Raw genomic sequence first — 16717 nt, forward strand, 5'->3', positions numbered from 1 at the left:
GCAACGGGTGAAAGTTGAGTTGTACGAGCGGGGAGAACCCCGGGAAAAGTGACGTGAGCAGATGGGGCTCCGTCCTCAGCAGCATGCAGGAGAAGCTGTGCTGCTGTGAGAGCTGCTGTGAGATCTGCTCTGGCCTCAGACAGAGGAAACCGTGGTCATGGTGTCGTTTGTGGATGGTGACGGTGAATGTGAGAGCGTTTACAAGCGCAGACGCACGAACGGCGGCGCGTCTGCTCCAGCAGCAGCAGCGGCGGCGGCGGCGCTGTCACCGGCTCAGCAGCAGCGGCACACAGCCAGACACAGGAAACAGAAACTCATGTCCAAACTGAGTGACTCCGGGTTCGAAGACGATTTGGGTTCCACGCCGGCTTCACCCTCGCCTCAGAGTAATGTGTTTCAGAGTCCAGCATCAGAGCAGCTGTCCAGCTGGTACCTGCAGTACGGAGACATCGGCTTCACCATCCAGAGGCAGCGAGAGGAGCAGTTTCATCCCCGGAAAAGCTTGGCTCGTCAGCCACAAGTAGGATTATGGAAATAACTATTAATATAAATATGAATTTATTTTCCTGAATTGTCTAATAATAAGTTTTGCACACATGTTTGCATCTTTGTATGTTAACCATATGACACATGATGTCATATTTACAAAATGCTGTGTGTCAGGCCACCAGAGGTTGAAGCCACAGGGGCCCCAAGCTCCTGCTAAGTCCCCATTGTTCATTTAACAGAATATAAACAATGTAAAATGCAATAACACTGCATAAAATGCACTTAAATTGTTCTCATTTAAATTATAGACCATAAATTACCATCATGTCTTACCCAAAGAGTTAAAATAAAAGCCACCCTGATCATGGCAAACAAAAAAAACATTTACTACAATGAATTTATTCCCACTGCCATAAACATCTTTAACAAACTCTGTGCCTCTTACACACTTCGGTACTTTTATGTTAACCTGTTCTTTTCCATCAGTTGTTCTAATTGTGACCCTGTTGTCTTGCAGCTGACTGCAGAGGCGCGGTGTAAGCTCGTCAGCTGGCTCATCCCTGTACACAAACATTTCCATTTGTCCTTTGAATGCTGCTGCCTGGCAGTGAACATCATGGACCGGTTCCTGGCGTCCACAGCGGTGGCTGCTGACTGCTTCCAGCTCTTGGGTGTCACTGCTCTTTTCATAGCCAGTAAACAAGTGAGTCTTTCAGTTTGAGGAAGCATTTGTGTCTTGATTTTCACTCCGTTTTAACACATTTTCTCCTTCGTTAAGGTGGAGGTTTGCTCACCACGCATTAGCCAGCTGTTGTCCCTATGTTGTGATACCTTCACCAAGGAGCAGCTCTGCAACCTGGAGTGTCTGATCCTCCTCCGCCTCAACTACAGCCTCTCTGCACCCACCCTGGCCTTTTTCTTAGACTATTACACCAACTGTATTGAGGCTGCACAGCTCGGATTGAACCCTGACGCAAAAAGAGCCAGGCAGTGTGGCGACCTTGCACGGAAAGTGTGCGAGTTGAGTTTAGCGGACTACGCTTTCAACAAATACCCAGCATCTCTGATGGCTGGCTGTGCACTGGAACTAGCCAGTGAGATGCTTAGTGCAGAACAAGGGCATGTTGATGTTGAGCGTGCATTCGCCCACTCACAGAGAGACAGTTTGATGGATGAATCTGCCTCCTGTGAGAGTCCTGCAAGTCAGGAGAACCACAATCTGGTCCAGGAATGCAAAGACAACCTGAAGCTGCTGGTGTCATTGAACCAGGAGACGCTGCAAGTCATGTCCTCGATGTGACTCACATGTTCACTGAAAGCCCAAATCCTCTCCACTGTATTTCAACAAGCACATACTGTTAGGATAAAGCGCCTCGTTGTGCTCATATGTGTTGAGACGAAGGTGATGTTCACAAGTAAAGTGACGGCTTTCATCCAGTCCTGTCCTCCAAAACCTCAGTCAGTCATACTTGAATGTTTTTAGTTTTATATTGTTTTATATTTATGAAGAACCATATCTCAATAAAGAATGTTCATTTGATTATTTTTTTACTTCTAAATTTGTTGTATATGCACTGACATATCCTGTAACAATCACTTAATGAAGGAACTGTAAATAAACAAACCATGCTGGAAACAATAAATGTTGAGACAAAAGAATCTGTGCCGGTGTCTCAATCAGTGGTGAACATTTAGTTGCATTTCTTGCTGATGATTTGATGTGATCTTATTTGTACGGTGGCCCTGAGGTGCAAAACACAAACGCAAATCGCAAAGCAAATGAAAAACACAAACACAAAAGCAGAACACAAAAACATTAACTAATTTTGTGGGGGGGTTTATGCGTTTGTTTAGTGATTTGTGTTTTTGTTATGTGCTTGCGTTTTTTTGTTTGTTTTGTGTTTGTGTTTTGCACCTCAGAGCCACCGTATATTTGTGTCAGGAACATTAATGACAATAAACGCAAACTTTAATGGAGTTATTGGATAGTGTGTTGTCTCAGAATTACTTCAAATTTTCCTTTTATAATCTGAGATAATACACGTGTTACTTTCAAATCAAACAATGTGTAGGCCAAATGATGTCCAGATAGATAGATAGATAGATAGATAGATAGATAGATAGATAGATAGATAGATAGATAGATAGATAGATAGATAGATAGATAGATAGATAGATAGATAGATAGATAGATAGATAAAGTTGCATCCCTTGGCTGTTATTTGAGAGTGAACCGTGCCAACACGGCCTGGTCTTTATCTGATAATCCATTACGCGTGGCATCTCGACCTGCTGACACAGTGTCGACCACACAGGTGCATTCAGCGTTAAGGGGCCAAGTAGACCTGCTCTTGTTTGTTGACTAATAGAGGCGTTTGTCACGCGTGTTTACTGAGCTGTCTGCTGCAATTACCCTTTTCCTTTTCCACTGACCTCATTTGGGCAGGTATTTTACGCACAATGCAGAAGTAATGTGCTGTGACCGTGCGCTACTACAGCTTGATTTCCAGTAAGCAAATAAAGGCGAACAACGAAATGAAGTTACAGCAATAATAATAAGAAAAAAACATTAATTTGCCCTGTTTATTTATTTAATTACTACTGAACAGTACTTTAAATGTGCTCTATAAATAAATTAAATTGGGTTGGATTGGATTGCGTCTTCCGGAAACTAAGTGATTGAATAAGTTATTTATAAACAATGTCCTTTATTTTTAACTCTTAGTTTATACTAAGGCGTGCGCCTTGATGACGAAAACACTTGGTCATAGGCAACTATGACGCAGAGAACACCTGCTGCAACGGCGCCGTTACGCGCGCTACAACTTCACACTTCACACCAGAAAACCGTTAGTCTGCACCAATCTAGTCTCCGAGGACGCCGTCGCTCCCTGGAGACCAAACAATTGCATTTGATTGGGCCAAAAGTATGAAACCGCGGCATGCAGAGGCGCAAACCGGGAGAAGGTCCACTATATCAGTTCAGTCACAAATCATGTCCCGTCACTGCTGCAGTCAGAGGAGATGGAGGTGCCAAGAGACAGGGAAGTGTTTGGTGATATCTGCACCAGCCAAATGGCACAACACGTGAGGAGAGCGTCCGTCAATAGAAAGGTATGATTTCAATTTGAAATTGAATTCACTGATGCACATCACAGCTCTGAAGATGACAGGAAGTCTGTAAATGTCTAATCTTTGTTCGTGCAGGTGGATAAAGCGCTGGTGCCACGGAGCAGCAGTCCACTCACTGTGTACGTAGAGCTTCCCTGCGTCATTGAACAAGGTGCGTTTCATTTAGGGGCCAACAACAAATATTTGCCACATACTTTCACAACAACCCACTGACGCCAACAATGTTAAATTACTACACCAAACAAATAAGACACCATCCCTTTTATTTTATATGAATATTAATGTTAAAAAAACACATAGATGTTTTATTGCATTTTCATGAAAAACCACCTGATTTATATATATAAAAAAGGCATGTCTTATAAATCAACATCATGCCATTTTGGAGTCAATAGGTGATTGACTTGTTGGGCAATTCCCTGGGACCCCTGTGGTGAGAAGGCCCCCCTAAGGAAAAAAAAGACATGAGTTAATTTAAAGAACCCTTAACAATTTTATGATGGTCTATGTACATGAGTACATTATTTTTTCCTGGGGCCCCAAAGTCAATGCCTATGACCACAACAGAGTGTGGCATTAGTTTTAAGACATTGGGTCCATTACAAGCAATACAATATTATAAAACAAAGCAATAAAAGTGATAATCTCCTCATAAATCAATCCTTCAATAGCGGTCATCCAGAGTAGAAGACTGCTGAATGTCCAAACCAAAATTAACTTGATATTATGCCCTATCGTACATTCAGGTGAAACATATTAGTAAAACATATTTTACTAATATGTTTTTGCTTTGCAGCTTTTTCTACAATATCATGGGATGATTTGGAAGAGTGCGCCTCTGCAGTGAGGAGGGAGAGTGATTCCCTGGGCTCTCAGGTGAGGAAAACAAACCTTTTATGTCTGATTTAAAGTCGTTTTATTCAAATATATTTGTTAGTCTGTTCTCTGAGTGCATGTCCAACATGCCACATCTAACATGTCTGTTAGAGCTGTTAGAGGGAAATAAAAGGGACGTGGTGGCAGACCTGAGGTCCTGCTTCACTCCTGTTAATGTTTGACACGGTGTGCTGGAATCCTGCGCGAATCGCGTCGTCGTTCGCTCATGACACGCAGGCGACTGCCGCTAATTGGCTGGACCTCACGCAAGTTTTGTCCACAAATTGGCTCTTTGGCGCAGATCACCGTGCGCCCTTTACGCATTAGGCTTTGGCAAACTCACTGAAATGACCACCCGTTGTGCCATAAATTCACAATTCACCACTTGGTGGAATTTTCAGGTAGAAGTCTTCTAATTTGCTTATTATTAGAATATTTATCTTATTTGTCAAATGAAGTGTATTAATCAGTTTTAATTTATCAACAGATGAATGAATCGGATGGAGATGATCAAGATTTTGGAGAATATGCACTGGATTTCATGGCAGGTGAGAAAACTATAGTATTTCTATTCATGTTCATGTTGGCCTGTGTTTCTGAATGTCTGTGTCCTCTGACAGAGTCTCCTACCACACTGGAGAGTAGCCTGTCTCCGGCTGAACTGGTGCCATTTCATGGATGTGTCATTCCTCCCCTCACTCCCCAGCCAGAGTTCTCTGCAGAAGAGATTCATCATCACTCCGAGCACCCTGCTCAGGATGGAGCTGTGTGGAGGGGCATCGCTCAGTGTGAGCGTGGTGTACTGGGACATTCTGTGGAAGTCAACAATCAGGTGAATGATCCTCAAAATCTGCTGTGTTTGCATATGATTTGTGCTCAGATGGATCAAAATGATGTCTGTAGGTATCTCCCAGATACTCATTCACCTGCACAAAAGCATGCTCTATGTCAGCTGAACAGATTTTTGCTTCTTGCATCTTCAGCTCCATGAAGTGCTGCACAGGCGACAGGAGGAGATTGATTCTCTTCAGGAGAGGAACGTTCACCTCAGACAGTTGGCCAGTCGAGCGAAGCACTTGGCCTCAGTGCTCGAGGTGAGTGCACGACTTAGACGAGCACAACAAAGTACACAGTTTTCTCCACATTTGTTCATTCGCGTTGGTTGTTGTGCTTCTCTTTTAGAAACTGATGACAGTCAGAGACCCAAATGAAAGAGAGCCAGCTCTGTCATGTGGTGCTCAACCTTCACTGAGTCCCTGTAAGCGCCAGCGTTTGGATGAAGGATATGAAACAGAGTCTTCAGACTTGGTGGTGGACATGCTGAGGGACATCAGCACACGCTGCAATGCTGTGCTGTGCGGCACGGCCGCAGGAACGAGAACACAGCAGGAGTCGGAGACACATGTACGAATGTTCGGTGCATTCTCCGGCCTACAGATGAACGTTTACAAAGTCAACAGCCTGAGGCCTGAGGGAGCAGAGGCCGAGGAGAGCGTCTCTTCTTTCAGAACCTCTATCCGAGAACACTGCACCATAAGGACTCAGGTGTTTCCTCATGGCCGTGCCTTCACCTCCAGCACTCAGGACGGTGGATACCGCTTTCGCTGGGTCCCCAACCACAGCTGAAGCCAGGGTGAACTCATCCAAAAGCAGATCCATCATGCACTGGCAGACTGGGAGGAAGTGTGGGTGGGCAGAGACTGCTAATGCTTAACTGATAATCTATAGTGATATCTGTAAATGATTAAATGATGTCTTCCTCAGGTAGCTGGTGGTGCTTACACAAAGGAAATAACACTGCCCGCGCTCTTGTTTACATTTCTGTTTACAAGCATCAATGTCATGTTTGGTTTTGTCCCTCATTGAATTTTATTTCATATGGTTGTGAATAAAAGATTGGATTCAAAAGTTGACCTCGAGAGATTGTTTTTAACCTATTTAAAGAAATTGAAAGGAAGTGTTTTCCTTGTTTGAGCAGTGAAACAAATGTGACCCAGTGACCCCTTTAAGCAACATGGGACTTCCTTTGTTTTTTGTCTCTGTCTGAGTGACTGTGTGGGCATTGTGTCATGATGTATTACAGCCAACATCCCTGTTCATATCCTTGTTTTTCGTCGTCAAAATGTATGTTTTTATGTAGCTTATTGCACGATTATTTATGTATCCACTTTCTAAAACTACAATATGTAATGTGTCCATTCACTTTTATTTGACGGACAAAGGTTTTAAGTGTTTTTGCTGATAAACTTCTCTATATTTGATAAATATAAACACATTTAGAATTAGTTTTTTTGTGAGAGAGTAGGACAGAGCTAAGGCCTTTAGCACTTAAAGGTGAAGTAAGTAGTTTATAGTGCCATCTAGAGGAGAGGCTGAAATTTACAACAAAGAACTGCTCTTCTGCTCACCCCCTGCCTTCCCTGAGCGATACGGTATCCTCAGCCGGTCAAACGTCGTCCTCGTCATCTTTCTCCGTGTCAGCAGATGAGGTTCGTGAGGCGAGGGAAAGGGCGAGCTACCGCGGCCGTAGCAGATGAAGCGGAGAGAGTGGAGGCGGGACTTCCGCTACAAGGGAAGCGACATTTGATTTGTTCTCTCGCGTTTGTCCTTACAGGCTCCCGTAGAAACATGGCGTCTCGCTGCTAACAGTGGCAATGCAACCGCGGCCCCCGACCATGTTATTTTACATGACTTTTTGAAACACTACGAAAATGAAACAAAAACTATTATACAGCGACTAGACAATGCAGGAGCACATAATATGTATAAAAAAGTGGATTTTGGGTCAGATAAACCCATAAATACTACACAGTGTCCCTTTAACTTTTCTTTTAATTGTACTTTTGGAAGTGGAATGTGTGGATGTGTACAAGATTTCAGCTGCTTAACAATCCTTGATCGTCATCTGCTTCACCTCCTGATGATGTGACATACATTTTCAATTTCATGCTGAGTTTAGTCACTGTTGTAACTCTAAAATCATGTAAAAGTCATGGCATTTATGGTAAAAATCTTCTTGACAGAAACATAAGTCTCTCCAAATGGTACCTGATCATCTCTGATCATCCATGTTGTGTGCACTGATGCTCCCCCATACCATCACTAATGCATGGTGTTTGAAATAAGAGGAAACGAAAACAAGAAGATGCGATCTGAAGAGGATGTGACCTTGTGACCAGCGTGATGCTATCGCTGCTGTAAAAAGCATCTCATTGTGAGACAATGATGCTCCTCTGCTCAAACACCTGTTTAAACTCCCCAATAATGAGCCTGTTGACTTTAGAGCAGTCCTGGCTCCTCTGCATGTAACAAAACAAATCAAGATAAGAAGAGTCTGACGATACTATTTTAAAGTTTAGGATCATAGAGGGAATAAAACAAAGAGGAAATTCCGTTCCGCTGTGAATGCATCCATCGTTTTATTTGTAGAAATGCACAAATCAAATTATACATTTGATTATAACAGGTGTGTGGTGATTTTTGACCTAACAAATCGGTTAAATAGAAGTTTGAAAGTGTGATTAATTGATCATAAATCAAGCTTGCAACATCATGCATGCAGACTATTTAATTTTGTGACTGATGCATGGGGCGGGGGGTGAAATGTTAAATAATAATAATAATAATGCAGTCTGATTGATAAGGATGTCATTTGTGAAAATGTATTAAAATTAACATTAATTAATGTTTAACAACATTTCTGATCAGAAAGAGACAAACGGAAAAAATGAATGCTAGAAAATTGCAAACATACAAAATGTGTAAAAAATGGAGATGTGAAATGACAATAAAGACACAACACATGCAAACATGAGCACAACCAAACAGAAACTACTGGAAAATGACACACAACTATACTTTGTGACTCATTCATACAGAACTGCAGAATTTACACGCCTTTACTATAAAAACAATAACTTAGTGGCCATATTAATTTTTTTCAGTGAACACACTTGTCTCTTCTCATCAAACAATGAAAAATATTTTTTAAAAATGCCTAAAATTCTTTGCTTTTTAGATGTCCCTACTGTTTTGTGTCTATAATGTTTTAAGAATGGACTTTCAATGCGTCTCTCGCCACTGCATTTAGTTTCTTTTGTCATTTACACATAAATAAATCAAATTACATTCTGGAAGGGACTTGGGCTCGTGCACTGCTCCTGTGTGCAATTATATCATAAATGTTGACTCATTTGAACACCATTGTCCCTGACCTTAGCCCCCTCTCCACTCCAAACACCGCCAACAATTTAAATTCCTGCTGCTAGAGCTTTATACAGCAAACGGGTCAGTTTGTCAGTGAGCAGCAGCAGCAGCAGGAGGAGGAGGAGCAGGAGGAGGAGGAGGGAACGGACTGCTTTGTTTAAGAAGCTGCATGTGACACATTTGACCGGTTAAGCTGCCGCCAAACTACGGGGGGACAGTGCGGGAGGGGAAAAGGAAAACACGCACACACAATGAGTCTCTAAGGTGACTGAAGCCAAAACCTGGTGAAGGCTCCAAACAACAGAGTCCCGCGGGAAACTTGGCGCAGGAAAATGGAAAAAAGAATTGCTGGTGGATTAAAACTATTTAATTTCTATTAAAGCAACTGTAGTCGTGTTCTGCCCATAAATAAAGGTCTAATAAAAGAAAGTACAGTTCAAAAAACAAATGCGAATAATCAATATTGACTAATTTTAACTTCTTTATGGTGACTCTCCTTGACTCCAGGGACTGACCTGGCGTAATATTTCTGAAGCCAATTAAAGGGGTTTTAATTACATCCAATATGAAATATAGGAAAATAAATGAATTTAGCAACAATTTATAATCAATCATCACTGGGTAAAAAGGTGACCTTCAGGTGTCATTAAGCTCGTGTTCTTGGATGAATCTGCTCCGTGTGTGTGTGTGTGTGTGTGTGTGTGTGTGTGTGTGTGTGTGCGTGCGTGCGCATATGGAAGTGGCAGGTGGAGACGACGTGCGCCCTCTCGCGCGCATCGGCGAATTTAGCTCCACAGCAGCTCGATGCAATCCGCGGGACCATGGCGCGTGCCAGAGAGAGAGAGAGAGAGAGAGAGAGAGCGTGTGTGTGTGTGTGTGTGAGAGAGAGAGAGAGAGAGAGAGAGAGAGAGAGAGAGAGAGAGAGAGAGAGAGAGAGAGAGAGAGAGAGAGAGAAAGTGACCTGATTTCAATGAAAGTTTTTCTGTGTGTGAAATAATTACCTTTTTATAGCAATAATTATGACATACAACTAAAGTTATATACACTATCCAGCTAATACACCTAATTTGACTAAACTGACTTAAAATTAATTCTAATACTATTCTTCACAGTTTTAACTGTATTATTATTATTGGTATTATTATTACGACAACATATTTTAGATTGTTTCTGTCTGTTGGTGTTTTTATTGAAGTAAAAACATTGAATTTGAAATTTGGAAGTTGGAAATTGCCTGTTTGAAAGCATGAAATTCTCAGAGAGTGTGGAGTATAATGTTAATGTTACAATGCTCTGTAATATCAGTAATGTTGTGATACAGTCATTGTTGAGTATTAGTGTATTACACATCTGCATGCCTATGGTTAATGAAATAAATAGATAAATAAATAAATACATATAACAATATATAAATAATAATAAAAGAATGTTATGTTCAGAATTTGCCACTCTATGTGCATTTTTTAAATGAGCAAATATCCCTTATATTTCTTACTTGAGCCCCTGTCAACTCATCATCATCATCGTCATCATCATCATCATCATCAAGGTGCGCACACACGAGCGTGGGTGTGTGTGTGGTCCAGGTCATTAACTGATAACACGCTGCCGCCTCCACCTTACAATACTTGCCGCGTTGCTCTTTTTTCATTGTATCCGTTTTTTTCAGGACGCACACACACACACACACGCACGCACGCGCACGCACGCACGCACGCACACACACACACACACACACACACCCGCACGCACGCACGCACGCGCGCACACACACACACACACACACACACACACACACACACACACACACACACACACACACACACACACACACACACAGGAGGAGACACCTCCTCCTTTATACAAACAAGTCAAAGCGCCTATATGGCAGAGCAGAGGACGTTGGCCCCCTGCTTCCCGCTCCTCTATCCGCCCGGGGGACAGTATTTAAGGGTGACACCCGGTCATGAGGAGAGGAGGCAACAGGTGCAGCAGCAGCAGCAGCAGCAGCAGCAACAGCAGCTCAGAAAATATTACATGAAGGTGCCTCTGAAACAGCTGCAGACACATGACTGGGTGAGCCTTTATGTTGTTTGTTTTTAAATAATTATATATATGTATATAAAATGTCCAATATATGCTGTTTGTCTCCCCTGCTTTCACACATGTCCTGTTGCTGCTGCTGCCAAGCAACCACTTCAAAACATACGACTCGTCCTCATCACTCAGAACACATCATGTATTAATAATCCATAACTGAAGCATGTGGCAAATAATATGGTTGATGATGATGATGATGATGATGATGAAGCAGCATCACCTTGAGTTTCTTTTTCATTTAAAATGCTTTTGTTTGTTTGTTTTCCTGACCAGGACAATATGAGGGACATGTCCAGAGATTTTGTAGGAAAGCGGAAGCAGTGTCCTTTTAAGGTAAGTGGAGAAATTAGTAGAAAGTGTATGTACAAATATAGACACACCTGCTTCAATGTTACACTTTTCAAGGTACAAACATTTAGTCACGAGCATCCGAAGTTAGATTCTAATCATATCAAATTTTAATTGTTAAGTTCATCCTGCAGGCTGGATTGGACCCTCTAGTGGGCCGGTTCTGGCCCGTGGGCCATATGTTTGACACCCACGCAGTAACCGCTATGTATGAGATAAATCCCAGTTTCTGAAACGCTCGCCAACAACCTTTTCACATTCACACAAGTTCAAGTTAAATCCCCTTTCCTCCTCACTCTGATGCTCAGTTTGAACTTCAAGCTCAACCTTGACCATGAGCCCAATGGCCGATGAGTGTCCGCAGAGTTGTACGTGAAAACCAAAGCAGATCTGGTGGTGACAGTGTGGCAGTGTACCGCTGCTGGCTGTGCTCCGGCAGGACTGACAGCTGCCAGCTGCACTCCTCACTGCTGCTGCCACCTGACCACCAACTGCTGCACACACCGACACACACTGTGTGGAAAATTGGTAAAAAAGTGCTTTTCACACTTAAAGGTGCAGTGTGTAACTTTAAATGTGGGTTTGTCATTGTCCAAAATAGAAAAACTACCAATAAGGATGCTTGTATAAGTGTTTTGAAATGTCACCATAGTTACCCAATGCACTAGGAAACGGGCGGTTTGAGTGGACGAGTCCTCTGTTCTTTGAAGTCTCACCATCAGATGTCAGCAATAATAGAAATAAAAGTGCTAAGTAGAACCATATAAGGTCCTTCGGCTTGTCCTCATAGGAGAACCCTTTTATAAAGGTTCCACCTGGAACCCTTAGTGTTACCAAGAACCCTTTTAAAACCTTTTATTCAGGAAAGGGGTTTTAAAGGGTTCTCTGGATCAAAATGGTTCTTACTGGAAGTGTTGCCAAGAATCGGAGGCGCTAAAGGCGTGTTTATGCAGGTCTCTCTAAATCCCCTGCTATGTATAAACGTAGCCTTAGTCAGAGGAGTTTGAAGCGGGCTGAGGACTTGTGACTGGTTGGGAGGCAGTGTAATGTTAGCTGACGTTCCTCTGGTCAGCTCACACTGCTCTGCTACCTTAACAGTCACGTTGTGTCCTCGAGCATCCTTCAGCCATCAGAGGACAGTGAGGTTCACGTACAGTTTCAATGCTCTTTGCTGTGGCTGGCTGGTAGGCAGTGTCTTGTTAGCTGGTTGTGTGTGTGTGTGTGCCAGCTTACCTGCTGCTGCCCACCAGCTGTCTATTCAAATCCAGCACATTTAAAAACCAGTGGACTGGGATTCAGAGCTGAGATTGTATATTTCTGATCTGTGACAATTACCCCAAGAGAAATACTGTGTCTACCAAACTGTTTTGCATCAGAGATCTGGGTCTAAAATTAAAACAGGGTCTCTGAGATTTTATCAAATTAGACTTTTGAGACCATTCTGAAGAAATATTTTACATTTCAGGACTGCATTGGGCTTACAATGTGTTTGTTTAACTCACTACATTTATTATCACATTCACATAGTTAAAAATAACTATTAAAATATATAATATACGAGCAGAGACAGCGTTTTAAAACGTCCTTGTAGTTGGAGAATTAAGCATGGAGAATTAAGAAAGAACTACAACACAAAGAGAATCATTTTAAAACAATATAAACCCTGCTGATGTCCTCAAATGTAATGCTTGTGGTCAATTTGACCCCAGTAATTGAAACATCAAGAAAATCTTTAAAATCAAAATGTCTAAAATGGTTTGTATGGTATTTTAAGTGTCTTTGTTGACTACCTATATAATCCTCTTAAAAATATGAAAATCACCATACAATTTCACTGTTTGACCTAAAATGTGATCTTTTTAGTATTAATGGTGTTTAATGATTTGATGTAAATGATGTGCATTATTTTTTGGAGGCGTGACATAACAGAAGAGTTAATTAACGTTAATGTATATAATATTTGACATTATTTTAGGCTCTTCATGTCAGGTTGTATTTCAAACAGAATCTACAGTAAAATGTGCATACGTGTAATAAACCATTTTATTTTTGTTGGATGGATGGTATAAAATGTGCTGGGCTCAAATCAGCCAATAAACAGATTTTAGTGGAAATGTCAGAAAAGTAAAAAAGATGGCTAAACAGCTGTTCAGCTGCAGCAGTGGTCATATAAAAAGGGAATGATTGTCATCAGTCACTGCAGGTGACACAGCACTGTTACAGTTTTTATCTTCCACCACTTCGTATTCCCGTCCAAACACAGGAAGCAGCAGCAGCGCGTCGATCGCTTATTGATCGTCAGACTCCGTCATAGCTCCACGCGTTTCTTTAGGATGATTTCTCGCACCAGCACCGTCACTTCTTGTCGGATGCGTTCCATGGGCTCGTCGGTTCGCCAGTAGCGCACGACCTTCCCCTCTGGATTTACCAGAAACTTCCAGAAGTTCCACTTTGGGATTTTCTGCACAGAATCTAAAAAAATACAAATCATTAAGTCAGTGACGATACAGGAATCATGTATTACCAAATCTAATCAAAAAGCTGACAATATGCATTTCATTTAAATAATTCATCTTTTGTCACAATATCAAATTCCCCCAGTGTTTCCTGCCTTATTTTAACCAATTTTAAAAGAAGGGTTGACATAATAAAGTCCATGTCTGCTTAAGTCTTGAAATTTACAACAAAGACCTGCTGCTCTGCTCACCCCCTCCCTTCCCTGAGCGCTACGGTATCCGCAGCTGGTCAAATGTCCTCGTCGTCTTTCTCCGTGTCAGCAGATGAGGTTTGTGAGGCGAGGGAGAGGGCGAGCTACCGCGGCCGTAGCAGACGAAGCGGAGAGAGAGGAGGCGGGACTTCCGCTACAAGTAAAGAGACGCTTGTTTTGTTCTCTCGCGTTTGTCCTTACAGGCTCCAGTAGAAACATGGTGTCTCGCTGCTAACAGTGGCTATGCAACCGCGGTCCGCGGTCATGTTATTTAACATGACTTTTTGAAACACTACGAAAATGAAACAAAAACTATTGTACAGCGACTAGACAATGCAGGAGCACATACTATGTATAAAAAAGTGGATTTTGGGTTATATAAACCCATAAATACTACATATTGTACCTTTAACATCTATTTAACTCTAAATGTGCACATATACAGTCCTGTGTAAACGCCTTCAGCCACCATTAGATGTTCCCCTAACAGCCACATGGTTGGTGTAGTAGTGGTTAATACTGTTGTAATAGCGGCAAGAAGACCAGGGTTTGCAACCTGGTTGGAAAAATGGCTTTTTTGCATCATGACGCTTGCATGTTCTCCCCGTATGTGGGTTTTCTCTGGGTTCTCCCGTTACCTCCCACAGTCCAGACACATGCAGATTTAGGGATTAGGCAAATTGGACATTCCAAGGCAGGGATTCTCACTCCTGGTCCTGGGGAGTCACTGTCCTGTATGTTTTAGGTGTTTCCCTGTTACACACCTGATTCAGATGAATGTGTCGTTATCAGGCTACAGCAGAGCGTACTGAAGAGCTGAATCAGGTGTGTTTGAGCAGGGAAACATTCTGAAGCATGCAGGACAGTGGTTCCCCAGGACCAGGAGTGAGAAACCCTGGTCTGAGGTGACCTGTCCAGGATGTACCCCGCCCTATGTTAGCTGGGATTGGCACCAGTCCTCACTACAACCCTCGTGTAGAGGACAAAGCAGTAAAAGACCTTCCACAGACCTGTGAGGAATCTGAAGGCAGGTTCCGCCTCTGAGCCCATGATTTTAATCTTGCTGAAGAAAGGGAACGTGACTCCGTAGGTGGACTTGGCGAAGACCTCGATGTCCCGGCTGGTCCCGGGCTCGGTGTCCCCGAACTGTCCGCAGGGGAAGGCCAGCACGTTGAAGTGAGACGTGCCCAGATCCCGGTGCAGCTCCTGTAAGGACCTGTAGTTCGCCTCGGTCTGCTCGCTGTAACTCGCCACGTTTACAACCAAAGACGCCTGAGCAGCAGAAAGAGGGAACCAAATCATCACAAATAACGTACTGCATATACAAATACATATAATAACGCAGTGAAAGCGGATTAAAGTCATTACCAGGATACTCCCTGCACAGATTTCTGCTCTAAAGTGCAAACAGTGGTGATGATGTGGACTTACTTTTCCTCGGTACTTCTCCAAAGAAACTGTCCTCCCCTTCGCGTCTTTCAACTCGAACGAGTAAAAATCCTTGGGCTTGTTGGGCTTCAGCAGCTGCGTCTGCAGCAGGAACAAACAGCCCACACCCACGGTCATGCTCAGCAGCACCGTCAGCCGCTTGGCTTTGGGGCCGGAGGACTTGCTAGGGTAGCCCCCTAACGCCTCCATCTTGGAGGGGGAAGAACAGACCAAGCTCGGGTCGAGGAGGCTCCTGATCCTGCCCGGATTCTGGAGGAGGAGGAAGAGCACAACGTTAGCGGAAAAACAGGACAACACCACAAACTTAGTGCTGATTCCTTCAAAATAAAACCCTCTCCATCATGGGTCGCCGATTGTAAAGTTGCGCCGATTGTAAAGTTGCGCCTCAAACATCAAAACTGCGCTAAAATAAACTGAATTTTTTTTGTTTAGTTTTTACTAGATTTACAGCAATACTTCTCTTGTGAAAATATAATTACAATGTTTAATCTGAATAAAACAAATCTAAATTTTAAATATTAAATCTAAATGTTACATTTTTAAATACAAATATAAATGTTACTAAATCTAAATGATAAATAAACATTTAAATCTAAATACAAATGTTACATTTTTAAATACAAATATAAATGTTACTAAATCTAAATGATAAATAAACATTTAAATCTAAATACAAATGTTAACTCTAAATGCTAAATATAACTCTAAATGCTAAATATAAATGTTCAATCCAAATGCTGAATATAAATATAAATGTTAAATCGAAAGCAACACTGTGGCAATCTGAGAAAGTCTGTGCCTTACTGCAGCGTGTAGAAACTTCCGGTTTTCAAAATAAAACGGATGATAAAACGAATTTATGAAAGGATTTTCTTTTGAAAAAATAAATAAATAAACAAATAAAGCGGTGTGTCTCATTAAGCAAGTGTGAGGAGGAGGAGCACAACCTTAGCGGCGAAACAGGACAACACCAGCAACTTGGTGCTGATTCCTTCAAGATAAAACCGTCTCCGTCACCAAATCACATCTCATGACCTCACAGCGTTTTGCCCAGACTTTAAAACACTATCAAGAGAGAGGAAACTCAACAGTTCACACCATAAGCAAGAACTTAAAAAAGAAAAGAAAAAAAAAGTTGTATGTGCTCATACTTGGCCAATAAAGCTGATTCCGATTCTGAAATTACGAAATTAATTAAACCATGCCCTTTTATCCATAAAAACAGAGATCTAAATCAACAGATGTCTGTGGAGGTTCTCAGTCATCAATGTATCATCAGGAGTTATAAGCAACTAAACAACTAACCGACTAACTAACGAACCAACTAACTGACTAAGCAAGTTCTGTTGTCTATTATCTCAAGGCGTATTTCAAAAGGCATCCAGGTAACTCCACTGTAGCAACCCCTCC

At 42.1% G+C, this 16717-nt stretch overlaps 3 protein-coding genes across 3 annotated transcripts; 2 read left to right on the forward strand and 1 right to left on the reverse strand.

The window, feature by feature from the left end:
• Positions 1 to 157: 157 nt before the first annotated feature.
• On the forward strand, positions 158 to 1789 carry ccno (cyclin O; the record flags this gene model as incomplete). Its single annotated transcript, XM_083904646.1, has 3 exons — positions 158 to 520; positions 1007 to 1192; positions 1268 to 1789. 3 exons carry the CDS (start codon positions 158 to 160, stop codon positions 1787 to 1789), a joined length of 1071 nt encoding a protein of 356 aa, XP_083760772.1.
• Positions 1790 to 3513: 1724 nt separating this feature from the next.
• mcidas (multiciliate differentiation and DNA synthesis associated cell cycle protein) lies at positions 3514 to 6123 on the forward strand (the record flags this gene model as incomplete). The annotated part of the gene is made up of 7 exons (XM_083904647.1): positions 3514 to 3603; positions 3697 to 3772; positions 4418 to 4497; positions 4985 to 5045; positions 5118 to 5329; positions 5481 to 5591; positions 5680 to 6123. The coding sequence occupies 7 exons, from the start codon at positions 3514 to 3516 to the stop codon at positions 6121 to 6123; spliced, it is 1074 nt and encodes a 357-aa protein (XP_083760773.1).
• A 7053-nt stretch (positions 6124 to 13176) lies between these two features.
• On the reverse strand, positions 13177 to 15496 carry gpx8 (glutathione peroxidase 8 (putative); the record flags this gene model as incomplete). The annotated part of the gene is made up of 3 exons (XM_083904871.1): positions 13177 to 13623; positions 14869 to 15130; positions 15290 to 15496. The coding sequence occupies 3 exons, from the start codon at positions 15494 to 15496 to the stop codon at positions 13460 to 13462; spliced, it is 633 nt and encodes a 210-aa protein (XP_083760997.1). The 3' UTR covers positions 13177 to 13459.
• Positions 15497 to 16717: the final 1221 nt, after the last annotated feature.

The sequence above is a fragment of the Microchirus variegatus genome (genome assembly GCF_963457635.1).
Source record: "Microchirus variegatus genome assembly, chromosome: 18".
NCBI lineage: Eukaryota > Metazoa > Chordata > Actinopteri > Pleuronectiformes > Soleidae > Microchirus > Microchirus variegatus.